Consider the following 22,517-nt stretch of genomic DNA (forward strand, 5'->3'; position numbering starts at 1 on the left):
TCGTATGCCCAGAGAAAAAACAAGCATTTTCAAACGTGAGCCTGAGCAGGAACACAGTAGCTGATCGCACATGTGATCTTGCCACCAATCTGTAAGACCAGCTGATGGAAAAGGGAAAAGATTTTGTTGCGTTCTCCCTCGCTGTGGATGAGAGCTGCGACGCATCTGATACTGCTCAGCTGTCAGTCTTCATCCGTGGAGTGGACTCAAATCTGTGTGTTACGGAGGAGCTATTAGGATTCAAATCAATGCATGGCACAACCACAGGAAAGGAAATCTTTGAGGAGGTTTCCAAATGTGTAACTGAAATAAAGCTGCCGTGGGATAAACTCGTTGGATTAACGACAGATGGTGCGCCAGCGATGTGCGGTAAAAAAGAGTGGACTGGTGGGCATGGTTCGGGAGAAGATGCGGGAAGAGAACTGTGCAGGTGAGCTAACTGTTTACCACTGCATCATACATCATGAAGCACTGTGTGCCAAAGCCCTAAAGATGGAACATGTTATGACCACAGTAACACAGGTAGTTAACTTTATAAGAGCCAAAGGTCTAAATCACCGCCAGTTTAAATCTTTTCTGGAGGAGTGTGGTTCGGAATACGCAGACGTGCCGTATCACACAGAGGTGTGATGGCTAAGCAGAGGAAAAGTACTGAACAGATGTTTCGAGCTGCGTGAGGAAATATGTCAATTCCTGGAAACCAAAGGGAAGGATACAGCAGAGCTCCGGGAGCAAAAGTTCCTGTGTGAGCTGGCCTTTCTCTGTGACATCTCGAGCCATCTCGATGCGCTGAACCTGCAGCTTCAGGGGCGGGGGCGCATCATCACAGACATGTACGCTGCAGTGAGGGCCTTCAAAACTAAACTGTGCCTGTGGGAGAATCAGATGCTGCAAGGAAACCCTTGCCATTTTCCCTGCTGCCAATCCATAAAAGCGCAGATCTCTACCGCCGTGTTCCCATGCGCACAGTTTGCTGAAAAACTCAGTGTTCTCGCCGCTGAGTTTAGCCGGCGATTTGCCGACTTCGATGCCCAGAAATGCAAGTTTGAACTGCTTAGTAATCCCTTTGCAGTTGATGTGGAAAATGCACCAACCAACATCCAAATGGAGCTGATTGAACTCCAGTGCAACGACACGCTGAAGTCAAAGTATGATGCTGTGGGCGCCGCACAGTTTCCACGGTTCATCCCTGACACAATGCCTCAGCTCCGCACCCAAGCTGCTCAGATGCTCTCCATGTTCGGCAGCACTTATCTATGCGAGCAACTTTTCTCCTCGATGAAGATGACCAAAACAACTCACAGGAGACGTCTGACTGATGAACATCTTCGCTCGATACTGAGGATTTCTTCAGCTCAGAACTTGAGCCCAGACATTGATGAACTAGCATCCAAGAAGAGATGCCAGGTATCTGGCTTGGGCACATCAGATTAGACCAGTGTGCAATAATTAACGTTTTCTTTATGCACTTTTTCTTGCTACAAGGCATGGGCTTGAATGGTTGATTGATTTATTATCATTTTATTTGTAAAATTAAAAAAAAGTTTATTTTGGTATTTAAATCAGAAGGCTGCAAATAGAAAAGAGGCATACAATTTTTATTTAAATTTTATTTATTTAATAAATGAATGCCATTGATGTGTTTTTTCATTTGAAATTCGATTTTGCATGTCTCCACTATTAAATTATATATTGTATGGTAATAAGCGATGCTTGTTCCATATTCAATGTTAAAGCAAAACTTGTTTGGGTCCATATTAAAAGGTTAATTTGTTCAATGTTGGCCCGTGACTTTGTTCAGGTTTTACATTTTGGCCCACTGGGTATTTGAGTTTGACACCCCTGGTCTAGAGGGTCTACTGGGTCTACTGGATCTAGTGGGTCTACTTGGTCTACTGGATCTAGTGGGTCTACTAGGTCTAGTGGGTCTAGAATGTTTACTTGTTGTAGTGGGTTTAGAGGGTCTACTGGGTCTACTGGATCTAGTGGGTCTAGTGGATCTACTTGGTCTAGAGGGTCTACTGGGTCTAGTGGGTTTCATTGGTCTACTGGATCGAGTGGGTCTAGTGGGTCTACTTGGTCTAGTGGGTCTAGAGGGTCTACTGGGTCTAGTGGGTCTACTTGGTCTTGTGGGTCTACTAGGTCTAGTCGGTCTAGAGGGTCTACTGGGTCTACTGGATCTAGTGGGTCTAGAGGGTCTAGTAGGTTTAGTGGGTCTAGAGGGTCTACTTGGTCTAGTGGGTCTACTGGGTCTACTGGGTCTAGTGGGTCTACTGGGTCTAGAGGGTCTAGTGGGTCTACTTGGTCTAGTGGGTCTACTGGGTCTAGTGGGTCTACTTGGTCTAGTGGGTCTACTGGGTCTGGAGGGTCTACTGTGTATAGTGGGTCTACTGGGTCTAGTGGGTCTACTTTGTCTAGTGGGTCGACTGGGTCTACTGGGTCTAGTGGGCCTACTTGGTCTAGAAGGTCTACTGGGTCTAGTGGGTCTACTTGGTCTAGTGGGTCTACTGGGTCTGGAGGGTCTAGAGGGTCTACTGGCTCTAGTGGGTCTACTTGGTCTAGTGGGCCTACTTGGTCTAGTGGGTCTACTGGGTCTACTTGGTCTAGTGGGTCTACTTGGTCTAGTGGGTCTACTGGGTCTGGAGGGTCTACTGGGTCTACTGGGTCTGGAGGGTCTACTGGGTCTACTGGGTCTGGAGGGTCTACTGGGTCTAGAGGATCTGTGGGTTGCAGGCTACCTCATGACTCAACTCACATTGCATATGCTTGTACTGGAAAGGACGATGAGGCTAGTGGTGATGCGGGGGGCTAGGGCTATGGGGATGGTTCTAGGGCTTAGTTCCGACTGGGACTGGGGTTGAAGTTATAGTTGGAGCGATTGGGTGAAGAATCTTAACTCTGTGACTGATCCAGGATCAGATATAATATTCACGCATGCAAACACATAACCACAATGTAACTAGCACAGGTAGCACCAAGCAGCACAGTTCCAGGAACGAAACACACACACACAAACACACTGCAGGTCGTATCGGGCAGACCATGCCTTCCCCTTTTATCAGTGGTCCATCCCCAACAGTGGAAACCCATTAAGGCACCTGACAGTTTTATTCAGACCCCTATCAACGACCACTTATCCCCCCCGACAACCGCGAGACACCCCAAGCAATAACGTAGCCGCGCCTGGGAACACAATCCCCCGGCTTACACACATTCAGCGGTGACAAAAGAGTGGCCCGAGCCTTAGAGAGGATTTGCTGATTTATCTATTTTCTCCATCTCGTCTTCCTGTTTGACTCAGTGGATCGAATGATCTACCTTTTCAGAGTTTAGTCGTCATTTATCTCTACTTGCTGTAGGTGTGCGATCTGTGCTGGTCTGGCAGGATGAGATGCGAGCACGTGCCTGTGTGTGTCTGTGTGTGCGTGCCTGTACGTGTGTGTGTGCAATGTGCACATGTGCGTGCAGGATGAGTGTATCTGTGTTGGCTGGGCAAGGGGAGATTTATGCATGGGCAGGGCTTTATTCAGAGCTCGGCGTTCTGTATCAGCTAGTGCGTAGCCAGAGTGTGCATTTACACACTCACACACACACACACGTACATGCAATCTGAACACAGAGACACATGCAGAGCACACACCGAGTTCAGAACAGGGTGCATCACAAAGCAGAGGAAACGAAATACAAACGATAGAGAACACACACACACAAGTCCATTTTCACTCAAACAATAAAAGCACAGATGCATGAGAGGACAGGTGATAGGTGATATCCCTGGGAGAGGGGACAGAGAGAGGGGGCAGAGTTCAAATCACACGCACATGGTGGAAAGAGTAAAGTCTTAAACATGTGGGGACAGTGAAAGGGGGCAACGCGCTCTGGCGACATACAGAGACCAGACAAACAATAGAGGTGGTGACAGGTTCCTGCACCAGGGGACGTGACACCTTACTGTCTTCTCTACTCACTCAACGCCTCCTGCTGCACCTCCACTCACGCACGCACACACACACACACACACACACACACACACACACACAAAAAAAAGAGATGAAGCAGTTCAACTGGGTACCCAAAGAGGGAGTGAGAAAGAGAGATGAGAGAGAGATAAGAGAGAGAGAGAGAGAGGAGAGGGAAATGATGGAGAGAGAGACGAGATGAGAGAGATAGACGAGAGAGATACGATAGAAACAAGAGAGACGAGAGAGAGAGACGAGAGAGAGACGAGAGAGAGACGAGAGAGAGAAAGACGAGAGCGATGAGAGATAAGAGCGATGAGAGAGGCGATAGAGACAAGAGAGACGAGAGAGAGAGGCGAGAGACAGGGAGAGGCGAGAGAGAGAGAAATGAGAGAGAGACGAGAGAGAGAGACAAGAGATAAGAGAGAAAGATATAGGAGAGTGAGACGAGAGACAGAGCGATAGAACCCAATGAAAGACACAGAGAGAAAGCAAGAGAGAAGTAAAATATATGAAGGAAACATCCAACCAGGTCAGAAGAGACAGTCCGTCCAGTCTACCCTGAGAGGAAGAAAGAAGAAGAGAATGTTCCTCGTGTATCATTCCCCATGTGCCTTCACTGCCCTCAGATCACTAGGATCAGGCATAGACTGTACAGTGAAACCGCCCCAGGGGCCTGATGAGTGGGAGTTGGGACAGAACATATGTCCCTCTCTCTGTCTCTGCATGCCTCTCACACTGAGCATCAGTGTAATGACAACAGACAACGTCTATGTGAGCCTCGTCTCAATTTGTTCCCAGTACAAATACACATATAAACCATTTTCAGTGCAGAGAAGCAGGGAGGAAGAGAGAGAGAGAGAGAGAGAGAGTGATGATCTTACTCGTTTTTTAAAACCTAACGTGTCCATTCACAATACTGTCACAGTCACACCGGTCCTAATTGAGAGTCAAGGCTAAAGAAACGCACACACAGGGGCTTGTGCAGTTGATACACTCTATTGACAGACAGACGAGAGTGAACACTTCCCAGTCCGCCAGGGAAACCCTGTGAATGGCTGCCTGTCTGTTTAATATGATATCTCGACAGATGGGAGACGTGTACACACAGCCACACCAGATTAGGATGGCAATTTGTCAACACACACCCCTGATATATGATTGTAATAGGCAGCGCTGCTCAATGTCCAATCGTGTAACTGTGTAATAGTATGTCTGGGCTATACGTACACTATAGTTGATTGCTAGTGTATTATTCTGATCTGTACTGTGCTATCCTATGTTCTGTCACCCGGGTGTCCATGGTCTGATCGGTCAGCACAACAATAAAAACATTGACTTCCTCAAACTAGACGCCAATGTACTTGTCCTTTTGCTCAGTTGTGTACCGGGGCCTCCAACTCCTCTTTCTATTCTGGTTAGAGCCAGTTTGCTCCTCTGTGAAGGGAGTAGTACACAGCGTTGTATTTCTTGGCAATTTATTGCATGGAATAGCCTTCATCTCTCAGAACAAGAATAGACTAACGAGTTTCAGAAGAAAGGTCTTTGTTTCTGGCCATTTTGAGCCTGTAATCGAACCCACAAATGCTGATGCTCCAGATACTCAAGTAGTCTAAAGATGGACAGTTGTATTGCTTCTTTAATCTCCACAACAGTTTTTAGCTGTGCTAACATAATTTCAAATGGGATTTCTAATGATCAATTAGCCTTTTAAAATAATAAACTTGGATTAGCTAACACAACATGCCATTGGAACACAGGAGTGATGGTTGCTGATAATGGGCCTCTGTACGCATATGAAGATATTCCATTAAAAATCAGCCGTTTCCAGCTACAACAGTCATTTACAAAATTAACAATGTCTACACTGTATTTCTGATCAATTTGATGTTATTTTAATGGACTACAAATGTGCTTTTCTTTCAAAAACAAGGCCATTTCTAAGTGACCCCAAACCTTTGAAAGGTGGTGTGTATGTGTCATGTTTGAGTTGTTTTTGTATCATACAGTAATGTACAGCATTTCACACCCCCATGCTATTATATTCAGCACATATTCTTTAGGAAACACATGTTGCTATTCAGGATTCATTCACAGCTAACTCAATGCTGCCGACAGTTTACCAATGCAATCAACAATGTTTTATAGTCTAATCCTGCTATGCGTTGAGTCGCAAACAAACAGAAATCAGACGTGTTCAACGTCCCTCGGCCGCTGAATACCAGGCAGTCTGAGATGTGACAGGATCTTTCAGAGGGGGAACGAATGAAATGGAATGCAGAAAAACAATGCATAATCTGTCACATGTTGTTGATCCTTCTTTTGTGTGTACTTATAAAGCATTCAATAATGAAATGGTCTTTTTAGATCAAAACACTAATGATGTATTAAACTGAGTCAATCCCCTCCCATTAAATTACAATAGAATTGAATAAATGAATATTTACGTTCTCTCATCTATGAAGCATACTGATGAGCCTGGGTGCCTCAGCTATATACACTGCTGCCAGACCAGCATGTTATTGGTTGCACATTCATGACGAACGGTTTAATGGTGTGTGTGTCATTAAAGTCTGGTGCTTTGGTGTGTGTGTGTGTGTGTGTGTGTGTGTGTGTGTGTGTGTGTGTGTGTGTGTGTGTGTGTGTGTGTGTGTGTGTGTGTGTGTGTGTGTGTGTGTGTGTGTGTGTGTGTGTGTGTGTGTGTGTGTGTGTGTGTGTGTGTGCATGCCATGTGAGGGTGCATGCCATGTGAGGGTGCAGTGTGTGTGAGTCTCAAAGTACTGTGTTTAGCCGTGCGTGTGTGTGTGTCAATGGTGCATATCATTGCAGGAGACTGTAAATGTAAGGTTCCCTTTGGGGCAGCTAAACCTCAGCAGCACTGCTATAAAACTGATTATATTTTGCAGCACCATGATATTAGAAGGTCTACAAGGTTAACCCTGCTCTCATGGTGAAATTCATCAACATCTGTGATGTTTACTTCAAAATGACCCAAACCAATGACCCTAACCATCATTTAACCTTTATAGTGTCATAAATGTACGCACACCAAAAATACTAGAAGCATGTTCATTTTATATGAAGAATATGATATGATAGAATAGAACAGGATAGAATATAACATGTATAATAGAATATAATAGAACAGGATAGAATAGAACATAATAGAATATAACATAATATAATATAATAGAACAGGATATAATATAATGGAACCTAATAGAATATAACATAATAGAATAGAACAGGATAGAATAGAACGTAATATAATAGAATAGAACAGGATATAATAGAACATAATAGAATAGAATAGAACAGTATAGAATAGAACATAATAGAATAGAACAGAATAGAATAGAACAGAAAAGGATAGAATAGAACATAATAGAATATAACATAATAGAATAGAATAGAACAGAACAGGATATAATAGAATAGGCACCTTTTACATGAATGAGAAGGAAATCTCCTGCACTAGTTACCCTTTTGGACAAAGTGAGGGAGAGGGGGGAAGCAGGTTAGGTAAAGAGAGGGGTGAGAGGTTAGGAGAGGAGTAAATCCCTATTCTAAATGCAGCAGGACTTTTAAAATCAGGATAAAATACTTTTTGTTTTTTCTCCTTAATCCTGTGATCCTGTGATGCTGTGATGTGTGTGTGGTGATTACATGCATGGAGATTGTAATTATGTGTCTCTACCTCACTCCATGTATTTCTCTTTCTCACTTGTCTAAGCAGTGCATTTGCTTGTGTTTTGCCCTACATAGCTAACTGAAGAGGGGTAGATACAATCTCTGTAAATTTGCCACTAACAGGAGGAGGGGGTGATAAAGGGAGAGATGAGACAAGACGACACAAACCGCACCTGTATCCCAAACACTGTGAACGTCTAAAAACATGCTTACCCAACTGCCTTTCAATGCTAACATGCGCGCGCGCACACACACACACACACACACACACACACACAATCTGAGGGAGTTTTGCACTAAACACGTCTGTAAACATATTTCCTATTCAAACCCTGTCCCTCCAGGCAGGGTGATGGCAGATCACAGATGCTCCGATGCTGTTGGTTTATAGACAATGTCAGCTCGAAATTCATCCCAAGAAAGGATCAATCATAATGACTGCATCACAAAGTTGTCATATAACAGGGGATGGTTGTTCCACCTCTTGTAAAGCGAGAGCTCTGTAGAAGGGGAGGATCATGGCAGGAGATCAGGATGAGGGGAGGAGAGGGGGGTTGTGGGAGGAGAGAGGAGGAATGTGGGAGCTCACCTGTTGTAGAGGAGGATGTCAGGGGTCCAGATCTGGCTGGAGGGGAAACGTAGGTTCTGAACCCCAGGGTATTTCTCTGGGTTCCAGCTCAGGTACACATCAGTCCAGTACTGAGGACAGAACACAGAGAGACACATATTCAGGTCCACCTGTGCCTGAATACCTGAGACGCTGAGAATTCGTAATGATCTCACGAGTCTAGGTTGGATCTGATTTGATTGTAACCTGTCTCGTTGTGTATGTGTAATTATAACTGATTTGCCAGTAAGGGCTCGTACAGACCAGACGGGCCTGCTGCAGTAGAAAGAGAGAATTATATAATTATTCTTCTGCTCAGGCTTTTCACGAGATTGGCACGTATAGCTTGTTGTTGTTGTCAGCGAATCACAAACCATCAAAGAGGCACTGCAGTCATCGAGCCGCCGTGTGTGACAAGCATGTTAGGAGATCAATGGAAGATAGAATTAAAATGACGGAATTCAAAGTTAAAGTGAGAAGGATAGGCTACAACAACCAAGAGCCAACAGGTAGGCTGCCACTGTATTATCCGAATAGAGTCGCCTCGTTGTTGGGGAAAGACAGGGAAAAGTGCAATAGCCTATATGCCTCAATTAGCCTAGCCAGCTAGCTTAGCTAACGAGCTAGCTAGCTTAACATGCTTATTGTCTCGGTTTGATGCAGTTAAGACTGAAACTATATAAATCAGGTAGAAGTTAGTCTATCAGTGCGAGCGATTCGGCTTGGCTGGTGACATTCTCTTTCTCCCTTCCTGCTGCCTGCACCCCAGTCCACTCACACACATGGCACAGGTCCTCCCCTGCCTGCTGGTATAGCGGGTCACTGGCTCTGATTACATGTATGTCTCCCTCCAGATAATAACATAGCAAACAAAATAGGCTTTTCTGCGGCTTCCTTCACTCGGATATGATCTGACTGAGTGTGGACCTTTCCCGGGTCTGAATGGACCGGGTCCGGTTGTCCTCAGGTCCGTTCGGAATGGGTCTCTATATTTAAAAAATGAATTCATGCATATAGAGTCTAGGTGGGAGAGCCCCGGGTCCATTTCGGAACGGGTCTAACTTGTTGGAACCGTGAAGACCTCTAGTACTGAGGGCAGGACACAGAGAAAGACATTAGAGAAAGTCACACAGATAGGCGGCACATTAAACATATACTGAGGACAGAACAGCATTGAGGGGGGGGCTTTTCATTGATTCTCTGATGAAAGATCCTGTCTGAGCTTGTGTCTTGGCAGTCTGTCAACTGAAGGGTTGTGGCAACACTCTGAGCCTGAGGGCATTCTCTGATGATATGAGCCAAAGCCAGTGTCGCATAATCCACACAACATTGACTAGCTGAGTGATTGGCTAGAATATTGAGGCTGGCGTCCTAATTGGACAATAGGAAAATAATGAATAATTGCAAGACTTGTACAGTGGGGCAAAAAAGTATTTAGTCAGCCACCAATTGTGCAATTGTGCAAGTTCTCCCACTTAAAAAGATGAGAGAGGCCTGTAATTTTCATCACACTTCAACTATGACAGACAAAATGAGAAAAAAAAATCCAGAAAATCACATTGTAGGATTTTTTTGTTTGTTTTTTTGTTGTTGAATTTGACCCCTTTTTCTCCCCAATTTCATGGTATCCAATTGTTTAGTAGCTACTATCTTGTCTCATCGCTACAACTCCCGTGCGGGCTCGGGAGAGACAAAGGTTGAAAGTCATGCATCCGGAAGTGTACCTATGATGAAAATTACAGGCCTCTCTCATCTTTTTAAGTGGGAGAACTTGCACAATTGGTGGCTGACTAAATACTTTTTTGCCCCACTGTATATAGGGGTAAATGAATAAATAAATAAATACAATTTTACTAAAGTAATGGGGAAACGTAAATTGGTCAGAAGTCTGTTTGTAATGATTGTGGAGAGTGGAGGCATTGCTCTTTCTTGTCACGCCCTGACTATAGAGAGGCTTTTATTCTCTATTTTGGTTAGGCCAGGGTGTGACTAGGGTGGGCATTCTAGTTTCTGTATTTCTATGGTTTCTATTTCTTTGTTTTTGGCCGAGTGTGGTTCCCAATCAGAGGCAGCTGTCTATCGTTGTCTCTGATTGGGAATCATACTTAGGCAGCCTTTTTTCCCACCTGTGATTTGTGGGTAGTTGTTTTTCTGTATAGTTTATGCACCTTACAGAACTGTTTCGGTCCCCCCCCCCTTGTTATTTTGGTCAAGTGTTTTGGTTAATAAAGAATCATGAACACTTACCACGCTGTGTTTTGGTCCGATTCTCCTTCAGACGACGATCGCTACATTTTGGTTGTGTCATGTCAATGACAGAGACCAGACTAAATAAGGTGGACTGCATGCCCCTTCCAGAAATCCGACCTCAACTCTCTGTAAGCATGTATCCTCCAGATTACCAACGGAACATTGGGATAAGCAATCTAAACTGTCCAATCCAATATGTTGGATCAAGATCAAAATGGAAAAACTAACTGGCAGGTTTAACTCAACAGAAGCAATATTTTTAAGAGACAATAAGGACAGGCTATTGATATCTCAATATACAACTAATAGGATGTGATCCCACCAGACATCCCCTCTGGCATATCAATCTGAGATGGTGTTACTGTCTCTTCGGTGGGATGGGGGAAATGCTATTTTCCTGCATGAAAAAAGAAGAATTCTGTGTTAACGTGACCCCTAAATTTAACTTGCTAGTTATCTAAGTAAGTTACTGAATTAATAAGGTGACAGGGCATCATATTGTGTCAGCTTTCTGCCATGTTTGAGATGTCAAAGCCCTTTGCATGCGTTGTCTATACAGCTGCCACTGCTATCTTTTGATTTCCTTGTATTTTCCTTCTCTCTGTTCTTGGCCTGTCTGCTCCTCCCCCTTCTTCTCTGAGCAAAGCAGGCATGCCCGTTGCGCTAGCGACTCAAGACAGACAGTGTGTACACAACATGCTGCTTCAGAGCAGACAAGCATGCATCAAAAAACTTTGTTCATTTCCACAATGTCTCTTGTTCATATTCACTTGCAAATGTCCAAACTCACCAAAAATGACATTTGGTAGATCCTACCTATACATGAATAACTTTATGAGCTGGATTGCCTGTATTTGGAATGTGTTTATTTTCATTTGTGCTCGTTAGCATATTTAGCTAGCAACCTCCATGGAAATTCCATATTACTTTTGCTAATTTTGTTAGCATTCTGGTAACAAATGCCCAATAATCTTTTAGAATTTTTGGCGCCCCCTTGTGTACTAAACTGGTAATACCGTAAATCCTGGAACGAGAGAAGGACGGTATGACAATACGAACATCTGGAAACCGTCCAACCCTAGGCTCTCAATACAGAGGTGGTCCGATGAAGCAGATACTAAGCTACAGGACTGTTTCGCTAGCACTGGAATATGTTCCTGGCCTCATCCGATGGCATTGATGAGTTTACCACATCAGTCCTCAGCTTCATTAATAAGTGCATTGACAACGTCATCCCCACAGTGACCATACGCATCCCAACCAGAAGCCATGGATTATAGGTAACATCCGCCATTTTCAAGGAGGGGGACACTAATCCAGACGCTCATAAGAAATCCCGCCAAATCTCGCGAGCCTACCAAAAGAGCTAAATGGCTTCCATGCTTGCTTCGAGGCAAGCAACACTGAACAATGCATGAGAGCACCAGCTGTTCCCGAATGACTGTGTGATCACCCTCTCCTTAGCCGATGTGAATAAGATTTTTTAACAGGTTAACATTTACAAGGCAGCAGGGCCAGACGGATTACCAGGACGCGTACTCAGAGCATGCGCTGACCAGCTGTCAGGTGTCTTCACTGACATTTTAAACCTCTCCCTGGCCCAGTGTGTAATATCTACATCTTTCAAGTAGACCACCATAGTCCATGTGCCCAAGAACGGCAAAGTAACCTGTCTAAATGATTATCGACCAGGATCACTCTCATCTGTAGCCATGAAATACATTGAAAGGCTGGTCATGGCTCTCATCAACACCATCATCCCAGACACCCTGGACCCATCCCAATTTGCATACCGCTCCAACAGCTCCACAGATTATGCAATCTCTATTGCACTCTACACAGCCCTTTCCCACTTGGACAAAAGCACCATCAGAGGGAGCACCCCCCTAACCACATCACTGGGACCGCAGTGGAGGTGAAAAACTTCTAACTGAAAAGGTCAACTCACACAGACACTGTGGTGAAGAAGGCACAACACCTCCTGGTACGGCAACTACACCGCCCGCAACCGCAGGGCTCTCCAGAGGGCGGTGCGGTCTGCCCAACGCATCACCGGGGGCAAACTACCTGCCCTCCAGGACACCTACACCACCATCACAGGAAGGCCAAAAAGATCATCAAGGACAACAACAACCAGAGCCACTGCCTGTTCACCCCACTATCATCCAGAAGGTGAGGTCAGTACAGGTGCATCAAAGCAGGGGCCGAGAGACTGAAAAACAGCTTCTATCTCAAGGCCATCAGACTGTTAAACAGCCATCACAAGCATATTAGAGGCCGCTGCCCTATATACATAGACTAGAAATCACTGGACACTTTAATAATGGAACACTAGTCATTTTAACAATGTTTACATATTTTGCATTACTCATCTCATATATATATATATATATACATATCTATCCTATTCTACTGTGTCTTAGTCTATGCCGCTCGGACACTGCTCGCCCAAATACTATACAGTGCCTTGCGAAAGTATTCGGCCCCCTTGAACTTTGCGACCTTTTGCCACATTTCAGGCTTCAAACATAAAGATATAAAACTGTATTTTTTTGTGAAGAATCAACAACAAGTGGGACACAATCATGAAGTGGAACGACATCTATTGGATATTTCAAACTTTTTTAACAAATCAAAAACTGAAAAATTGGGCGTGCAAAATTATTCAGCCCCTTTACTTTCAGTGCAGCAAACTCTCTCCAGAAGTTCAGTGAGGATCTCTGAATGATCCAATGTTGACCTAAATGACTAATGATGATAAATACAATCCACCTGTGTGTAATCAAGTCTCCGTATAAATGCACCTGCACTGTGATAGTCTCAGAGGTCCGTTAAAAGCGCAGAGAGCATCATGAAGAACAAGGAACACACCAGGCAGGTCCGAGATACTGTTGTGAAGAAGTTTAAAGCCGGATTTGGATACAAAAAGATTTCCCAAGCTTTAAACATCCCAAGGAGCACTGTGCAAGCGATAATATTGAAATGGAAGGAGTATCAGACCACTGCAAATCTACCAAGACCTGGCCGTCCCTCTAAACTTTCAGCTCATACAAGGAGAAGACTGATCAGAGATGCAGCCAAGAGGCCCATGATCACTCTGGATGAACTGCAGAGATCTACAGCTGAGGTGGGAGACTCTGTCCATAGGACAACAATCAGTCGTATATTGCACAAATCTGGCCTTTATGGAAGAGTGGCAAGAAGAAAGCCATTTCTTAAAGATATCCATAAAAAGTGTTGTTTAAAGTTTGCCACAAGCCACCTGGGAGACACACCAAACATGTGGAAGAAGGTGCTCTGGTCAGATGAAACCAAAATGGAACTTTTTGGCAACAATGCAAAACGTTATGTTTGGCGGAAAAGCAACACAGCTCATCACCCTGAACACAACATCCCCACTGTCAAACATGGTGGTGGCAGCAACATGGTTTGGGCCTGCTTTTCTTCAGCAGGGACAGGGAAGATGGTTAAAATTGATGGGAAGATGGATGGAGCCAAATACAGGACCATTCTGGAAGAAAACCTGATGGAGTCTGCAAAAGACCTGAGACTGGGACGGAGATTTGTCTTCCAACAAGACAATGATCCAAAACATAAAGCAAAATCTACAATGGAATGGTTCAAAAATAAACATATCCAGGTGTTAGAATGGCCAAGTCAAAGTCCAGACCTGAATCCAATCGAGAATCTGTGGAAAGAACTGAAAACTGCTGTTCACAAATGCTCTCCATCCAACCTCACTGAGCTCGAGCGGTTTTGCAAGGAGGAATGGGAAAAGATTTCAGTCTCTCGATGTGCAAAACTGATAGAGACATACCCCAAGCGACTTACGGCTGTAATCGCAGCAAAAGGTGGCGCTACAAAGTATTAACTTAAGGGGCTGAATAATTTTGCACGCCCAATTTTTCAGTTTTTGATTTGTTAAAAAAGTTTGAAATATCCAATAAATGTCGTTCCACTTCATGATTGTGTCCCACTTGTTGTTGATTCTTCACAAAAAAATACTGTTTTATATCTTTATGTTTGAAGCCTGAAATGTGGCAAAAGGTCGCAAAGTTCAAGGGGGCCGAATACTTTCGCAAGGCACTGTATATTCTTAATTCCATTCCTTTACTTTAGATTTGTGTGTATTGCTTGTCTTGTTGTGAAATTGTTAGATATTACTTGTTAGATGTTACTGTACTGTCGGAGCTAGAAACACAAGCATTTCGCTACACCCGCAATAACATATGCTAAACATGTGTATGTGAGAAATAAAATGAGATTTGATTTGATTTGATTACCTATTTAAGAATGCTGTTCAGCGAATACAGCTCAGCATTCAACACCATAGTGCCCTCCAAGCTCATCACGAAGCTGAGGACCCTGGGACTGAACACCTCCCTCTGCAACTGGATCCTGAACTTCCTGACGGGACACCCCCAGGTGATGAAGGTAGGCAACAATACATCCATTGACCCTTAACACAGGGGCCCCTCAGGGCTGCGTGCTTAGTCCCCTCCTGTACTCCCTGTTTCACCCACGACTGGATGGCAGAGCACGACTCCAACGCCATCGTTAAGTTTGCAGACAACACAACAGTGATAGGTCTGATCACTGACAACGAGACAATAGGGATGAGGTCAGAGACCTGGCAGTGTGGTGCCATGTCAACAACTTCTCACTCAACGTCAGCATGACAAAGGAGCAGATAGTTGACTACGGGACCAAGCACACCCCCATTCACATTGACCGAGGTGTCGAGAACTTCAAGTTCCTCAGTATACACATCACTAAGGACCTATCATGGTCCAAACAAATCAACACAGTTGTGAAGAGGGCACAACAACACCTCTTCCCCCTCAGGAGAATGAAAAGATTTGTCATGGGCCCTCAGGTCCTCAAAAAGTTCTACAACTGCACGACTGAGAGAATCTTGACTGGCTGCATCCCCGCTTGGTGCGTACAGCCCAATACATCACTAGGGCCAAGCTCCCTGACATCTATACCAGGCGGTGTCAGCGTTAAGTTTAGAGGAAGGCCCTAAAAATTGTCAAAGACTCCTGCCACCAAAGGCATAGACTGTTCTCTCTGCTACCGCACGGCAAGCGGTACTGATGCACCAAGTCTAGAACCTGGACCCTGAACAGCTTCTAACCCAAGCCATAAGACTGCTAAATAGTTAGTTAAATAGTTACCCAGACTATCTTTTTTGACTTATCACATACACTGCTGCTAGTGTTTACTATCTGTATCTATATTCCTAGTTATATGTATCTACCTCAATTACCTCGTACACCTGCACATCGACTGGTACCGGTGTATATAGCCATGTTAACGTTAGTTATTGTGTACCTATTATTACTTATATTTTACATGTTTTACTTTTCTATTCTTTCTCTCTGCATTGTTGGGAAGGGCCTGTAAGCATTTCACTGTTAGTCCACACCTGTTGTTTACAAAGCATGTGACGAATACAATTGTACAATTTTATGCATGAGAAAATAATAGGTAATTGTGTGTTATTCAGTTCTCAACCATTTACTCACCAGCTGTAGCCAAGCATTGGTCATCAGGACCTGGTTCTTCTCATCCTGATGAAAGACAGAAGGTAAGTTCAATTCAATGGCTACAACAGGAAGTCATTACAGTAAATAGAAAAGGGTAATGTTTTGATGATTGTCTGCTTTTGGTTTGGCATGGGTACAAAACAACTGGACTGTGAAACCTCGCATTTATGCAACCACAGTGTTTTTATACGCATTGGGTTCAGTGGAGGCACGCAGCATATAGTTGGCGCCTCGTTTCAATCTAAAACAACAAGCCCCATGAACCTAAACAACTCAACACACAGCAGAGAGACAGACCTCAGACTGCTTGATCTGAGTAAATAAGTGATTAGACAGATATGTTTCCTCCTCTGTTGTTCTCTCTCTCTCTACAGGACGTCTCTATAAGTCGATCTCACTTTTGTCGGTTTCTGCCTCTCTTCCACTGTATCAATCACTAACACTCACTTCTAAAAAGTAGGGCTGAGAGTGGAGGCTATGTGACAATATATTCCATCAAATGACCCCGATGATGAAGACAGTGCCATTCTTTCTAAAGGGAATGTGTACTTGTGTGTGTAGCGACAGCTTGCAGATCCCCCTCTCCTCAATGTGTGTGTTCTGATCCTGCAGTAATTGTGTCTGTCTAGCAGATGGGAGCAGGCTTGGTGGGTGTTGAAGGCTGTTAGGGTCAAATTTATGAAGAGAAAATATCAACCTTCCACCAACTCAAGGTCACCGACGATACAGCCCTGCATCGCTCAGCTGTGAGGGTCACTGGACATCCCTGGTGGCTGGTTACAACATCACTCCCTTTCTCAGCAGCCTCCTGTGCTGGATATGGCATCTCTTACCATGGGAACCCCCCACCCCCCAACCACACAAACACACATGCAAACACATGCAAATTCACTGTCTCATTAGTCCAATAGAAAGTTTCACAAAAAATGGAAGTCACATCTTTGAAATGTCATTAGACCTTGGCATAGGCACTTTAAATAATATTTCCCATTTGAATGTTTGAAGATTGTTATCATTCTTATCCCTTCAAGATGAACTCCTGGATCTTAAGCACAACAAATTCTTAAAGGTAAATTCCACCTCTTTTCAACCTCATATTCATCATCTCCAGCACCAAACCAGTGTGTGTCTACATATGTGAAAACAACGTGTTTCTATGATCTACGGTAAAAAAGATATGAAATGTCCTAAAAACATGCTTCTCTGTGACATCACACCGTAAGATTCAAATTTTTAAAAGCATGATGATGATGTCATCGGGTAGAACTTTGAAACTTTTTTTTTTTTAACAAAATGTAGAAATGCGCTGTTTTCACATATGTTGACAATGGTATAATGCTGAAGATAATGAAATGTGGTGGAGTTGCCCTTTAATATGTTGCACAAATTGGATTTGTAACATATCACACAAAATTTGTATCTTATCACACGAAATGGATGACGTAATACACAAAAAATGGGAATCAGTTTTAGCTCGTGAGCACCAGTTTCAAACTACTGGCTGAAATTATACAAAAGTTGCAGAGGGTATCTTTAAGTCTAACAATGTGTCTGGGCTGGTGTTTGATGCTTGTCTAATTGCTGTCTATGGGGAGCCAGAAGCCAATCAAAACTAACTGGCTCCCCAACACAAGCAGGAAATAGATACCCACAGATTGGAATTTAATTTGCAATATAATTAGCTTGCACAATGTAGAAAACTATTAACAAGACTTTGTGGAATGTGAAAAGTAATTCTCTCTCTCTCCCGCTCTCTCTCATTTCTCTCTCTCCCACAAACAAACATAAACACCACAGCACATCAAATGCAGCATTATCTTAAGTGCCAAAGTATAAATAGTGTAAAAGAGTGTTGCCCCCCCCCCCCACCTTACTGCCCTTTACACTCCCTGTAATCATACTCACAAGAAATGACTTGCAGCAACATCTTAATATGTGATGTATTCAGTGCGTGTGAGTGTGAGTGAGTGTGTCAGGGGGGAGTGGGGACCTGACCTAAAATGTTGTTTTCGCAAAGGTAGTAAATAAACGATTAACTCCACAGTTAGCAAATCACCAATTTATAGTATCCTGGCTAATATCCACTGTGCTATGCTAACAGAAGCAGGCTCTGAGAGCATTTGGACTATGTTAAGCTAATACTGTATCTGCTATGTTAATACAAGGTGTATGGCTAACAATTGAAGCCTAGCTTGTTAGTTTGCAGTGGCATGGCCTAACCAATGACCATCGTGTCAGAAAGGCTAAATTGACTATGCTAATCAGCTACTGTAATACCAGTTTATGACTGTTGATCTAGAGACATTACTGCCAGTGATGAAACAATTACACCTAATCAAGCAGTCCTGTTATTGTCTCAAAGCTGTATACATTGAACCATGTGTAGAGCTGTGCTGTAGCTATGGCGACAGGTAGGCTACTTTGAAAGGTGAAATATTACGTGTTGACACCAGGGAGATTTCATGCTTAAAGTAGCTATTCCTCTGAAATATCCCCAAAATCATGTGGTGCATTCTCATCTACTCGTTGTTTTTATGCATCAAATCAAATCATCATCCAGAAGGTCAAAGTTGGGCCACATTCAGTGTTCAACATCACTGAAAAACTAACTAAAGACGGCTCTGCATGATGCACGACCCACCCCCACCCCCCCACAAACACACACACACACATCACTACACACATTAACAACACACACAAACACACACACCCATGCTCAGTGGAGCGTTGGCAGCTGTGCTCGTCCCGTTAGCCAATCGCGTTAAATCATGCATTGAGCCTTTCCCAGACAGGACCCATGGGCCCCCCTCACCATCTGAGTCTCACTGCCCTGCCCTGAGTCACAACACTGGACCTGACCTCAACTAGACTAGACCCCAGGACTGGACCTGACCTCAACGAGAACTGAGCAACAGACTGGACCTGACCTCAACTAGACTAGACCCCAGGACTGGACCAGACCTTAACTAGACTAGACCCAAGGACTGGGCCTGATCAACAGACTGGACCTCACCTCAACTAGACTAGACCCCAGGACTGGACCAGACCTCAACTAGACTAGACCCCAGGACTGGGCCTGATCAACAGACTGGACCTCACCTCAACTAGACTAGACCCCAGGACTGGACCAGACCTCAACTAGACTAGACCCCAGGACTGGACCTGCCCTCAACGAGACCTGAGCAACAGACTGGACCTGACCTCAACTAGACTAGACCCCAGGACTGGACCAGACCTCAACTAGACTAGACCCCATGACTGGACCTGACCTCAACGAGACCTGACCAACAGACTGGACCTGACCTCAACTAGACTAGACCCCAGGACTGGACCAGACCTGAACTAGACTAGACCCCAGGACTGGACCTGACCTCAATGAGACCTGATCAACAGACTGGACCTGACCTCAACTAGACTAGACCCCAGGACTGGACCTGACCTCAACGAGACCTGACCAACAGACTGGACCTGACCTCAACTAGACTAGACCCCAGGACTGGACCAGACCTCAACTAGAACTGACCAACAGACTGGACCAGACCCCAACTAGACTAGACCCCAGGACTGGACCAGACCTCAACGAGACCTGACCAACAGACTGGACCAGACCTCAACTAGACCTGACCAACAGACTGGACCAGACCTCAACGAGACCTGACCAGCAGACTGGACCAGACCTCAATTAGACCTGACCAACAGACTGGACCAGACCCCAACTAGACCTGACCAACAGATTGGACCAGACCCCAACTAGACCTGACCAACAGACTGGACCAGACCCCAACTAGACCTGACCAACAGACTGGACCAGACCCCAACTAGACCTGACCAACAGACTGGACCAGACCTCAACTAGACTCGACCCCAGGACTGGACCAGACCTCAACTAGACTAGACCCCAGGACTGGACCAGACCACAACTAGACTTGGCCAACTAAACTTGACCCCAGGACTGGACCAGACCTCAATGAGACCAGACCAACAGACTGGACCAGACCTCAACTAGACTAGACCCCAGGACTGGACGAGACCTAAACTAGACTCGACCCCAGGACTGGACGAGACCTAAACTAGACTCGACCCCAGGGCTGGACCAGACCTCAACTAGACTAGACCCCAGGACTGGACCAGACGTCAACTAGACTTGGCCAACAGACTGGACCAGACCTCAACTAGACCTGACCAACAGACTGGACCAAGACAAGGGACCACACCAGCATACACACCACAGTTCCGGCCTGAGCCTGAACTAGATCACACCAAAGGAACCATAGCACACTATTTGGCCTTCCGAGTGGCGCAGCGGTCTAAGGCACTGCATCTCAGTGCAAGAGGCATCACTACAGTTCAAATCCAAGCTGTATCATATCTGGCTGTGATTGGGAGTCCCATAGGGCGGTGCACAATTGTCCCAGTGTTGTTTGGGTTTGGCCGGGCTAGACTGTCATTGTAAATAAGAATTTGTTCTTAACTGACTTGCCTAGTTAATTAAATAAAGGTTACATTATTTACCTTTTTTAAAGCTACAACCAGACCACAGAGCCAAAGCCAATACACACAACAACAAACATTTCAGAGCAAATATAAAATCTACCTTAGCCCTGAGGGGAACTGTGCATGCCCTCCTGAGCTACGCACGGCTCTATGCCCTTTCTGTTTCCTCTTCCTCTTTCCTCAGAGTCTAGTTGACAAATGGGATCAGAGATCTGGCTTTTGTAAAAGCCATATTTAAAACACAAACAGTTTTGTTCTCTCTGTGTGTTTTAGAGACTCTGGTTTCTACAGCTCTGAACGACTGACTGGCAGCCAAGGTGAAAAACATCACTGCCCCAGGGCCCGGGACAGAGAACAGAATATGGAGAAGCGAGAACATAAACACACTCCTAATACTGCTAACACACCCTACACACTTTTAAGACTATATTTTGTACAGTAACATGCTAAACACTTTTAATACTCCTTACACACTCCTAACACTTTTAACCATTGTCTTGGAGCTGTTAACACATGCACACAGATTCTTTTAGATTTCAAAGATTATTAAATGAGCTGATGTGGCTGGAGAAGGTTGAATGAGAGAGCTGATGGGGCTGGAGCTGGTTGACTGAGAGTGGTGATGGGGATGGAGCAGGTTGACTGAGAGAGCTGATGGGATGGAGCAGGTTGACTGAGAGAGCTGATGGGATGGAGCAGGTTGACTGAGAGAGCTGATGGGATGGAGCAGGTTGACTGAGACAGAAGGAGAGAGAGAGAGAGAGGAGTGGCTGTGTCCTGTTTAAATTAGAGAAACCCTCTCTGCATCATTAAGCAGCATGGTAGAACAGAGGATCTGGCTACTGACCTTCTCCTAGAGATGTACTGTAACAAATATGCCTGGTGATTAAATGGACATTGTAAAAATATGATTATATACCCTTCACGGGTCAATGTATTCTCTCTCACACTTTCCCCTTTGCTGTGTGTGTCTGTGTGTGTGTGTGTGTGTGTGTAAACGTCTCTCTGTCTATCCGCCTGTCTGGATATAAATGATAGGGATATTGAAGACCTAATGACCAGAAAATAGGGATTAGACAGTCTACTATCGGGCGGTGATGTGTCCATGTGTCAGAGTCTCAGCATGGGTCTGTTCTGAGTGTGAGAGGATGGAATGATGGTGCAATATTCCATCAGTGTTTCTCTGCACAGTGCACACAGTGCACACACACCGGTAATAGCCGGCTTTTGGCCAATACCAAAAATGAAAAGCCGATAAATAAGTGTCACAGGCCTATTGTAAAAAATAAAATAAAATGTTTTTAAAGCCTATTCACTGATGGAAATACATTTGACCGGTCGTGCTTATCGGTCTGTCTGTTAAATTGCATAATTTAGTGGAACTAAATTGGCGCGTGTATAATTGTTATGGATTGTACTTATCACACAAGCACAGCATACAGAGGCTTTGAGCGGAAAATCAGCGCTTTTATAAGCATAATCATTGCCCTACAATTCTAAATGCAATATTGAGTTAAAAAAAAGTTTTTGGTCCATGTTTAAAAATAAATACTATTTTTATTTCTCAACTGGTAATTGAAGTGCACTTCCCATTCACCATTTAAATGTATAGGCAACGGAAGGCAGGCTTCATCAACGCATGACAAAACTATTTGAAATGAGCTGGAGGCAGTATGCATTATGAAAATATGTCGTGGCCAAAAGTTTTGAGAATGACACAAATATACATTTTCACAAAGTCTGCTGCCTCAGTTTGTATGATGGCAATTTGCATATACTCCAGAATGTTATGAAGAGTGATCGGATGAATTGCAATTAATTGCAAAGTCCCTCTTTGCCATGCAAATGAACTGAATCCCCCCCAAAAAACATTTCAGCTGCATTTCAGCCCTGCCACAAAAGGACCAGCTGACATCATGTCAGTGATGCTCTCGTTAACACAGGTGTGAGTGGGATTCCCGGGTTGTG

At 44.4% G+C, this 22,517-nt stretch overlaps 1 protein-coding gene across 1 annotated transcript in view; it reads right to left on the reverse strand.

The window, feature by feature from the left end:
- LOC112220944 (neuronal acetylcholine receptor subunit alpha-7-like) overlaps window positions 1–22,517 on the reverse strand; it is an 80,991-nt gene that overhangs the window by 21,185 nt on the left and 37,289 nt on the right. The window contains exons 3-4 of the mRNA XM_024382942.1: window positions 16,035–16,079; window positions 8,239–8,348 (exon numbers count right to left, since the gene is read on the reverse strand). Coding sequence (XP_024238710.1) covers window positions 8,239–8,348; window positions 16,035–16,079 — 155 coding nt within the window. The remainder of the gene's footprint in view (window positions 1–8,238; window positions 8,349–16,034; window positions 16,080–22,517) is intronic.

This window comes from Oncorhynchus tshawytscha, linkage group LG21 (assembly GCF_018296145.1).
Source record: "Oncorhynchus tshawytscha isolate Ot180627B linkage group LG21, Otsh_v2.0, whole genome shotgun sequence".
Classification (NCBI taxonomy): domain Eukaryota; kingdom Metazoa; phylum Chordata; class Actinopteri; order Salmoniformes; family Salmonidae; genus Oncorhynchus; species Oncorhynchus tshawytscha.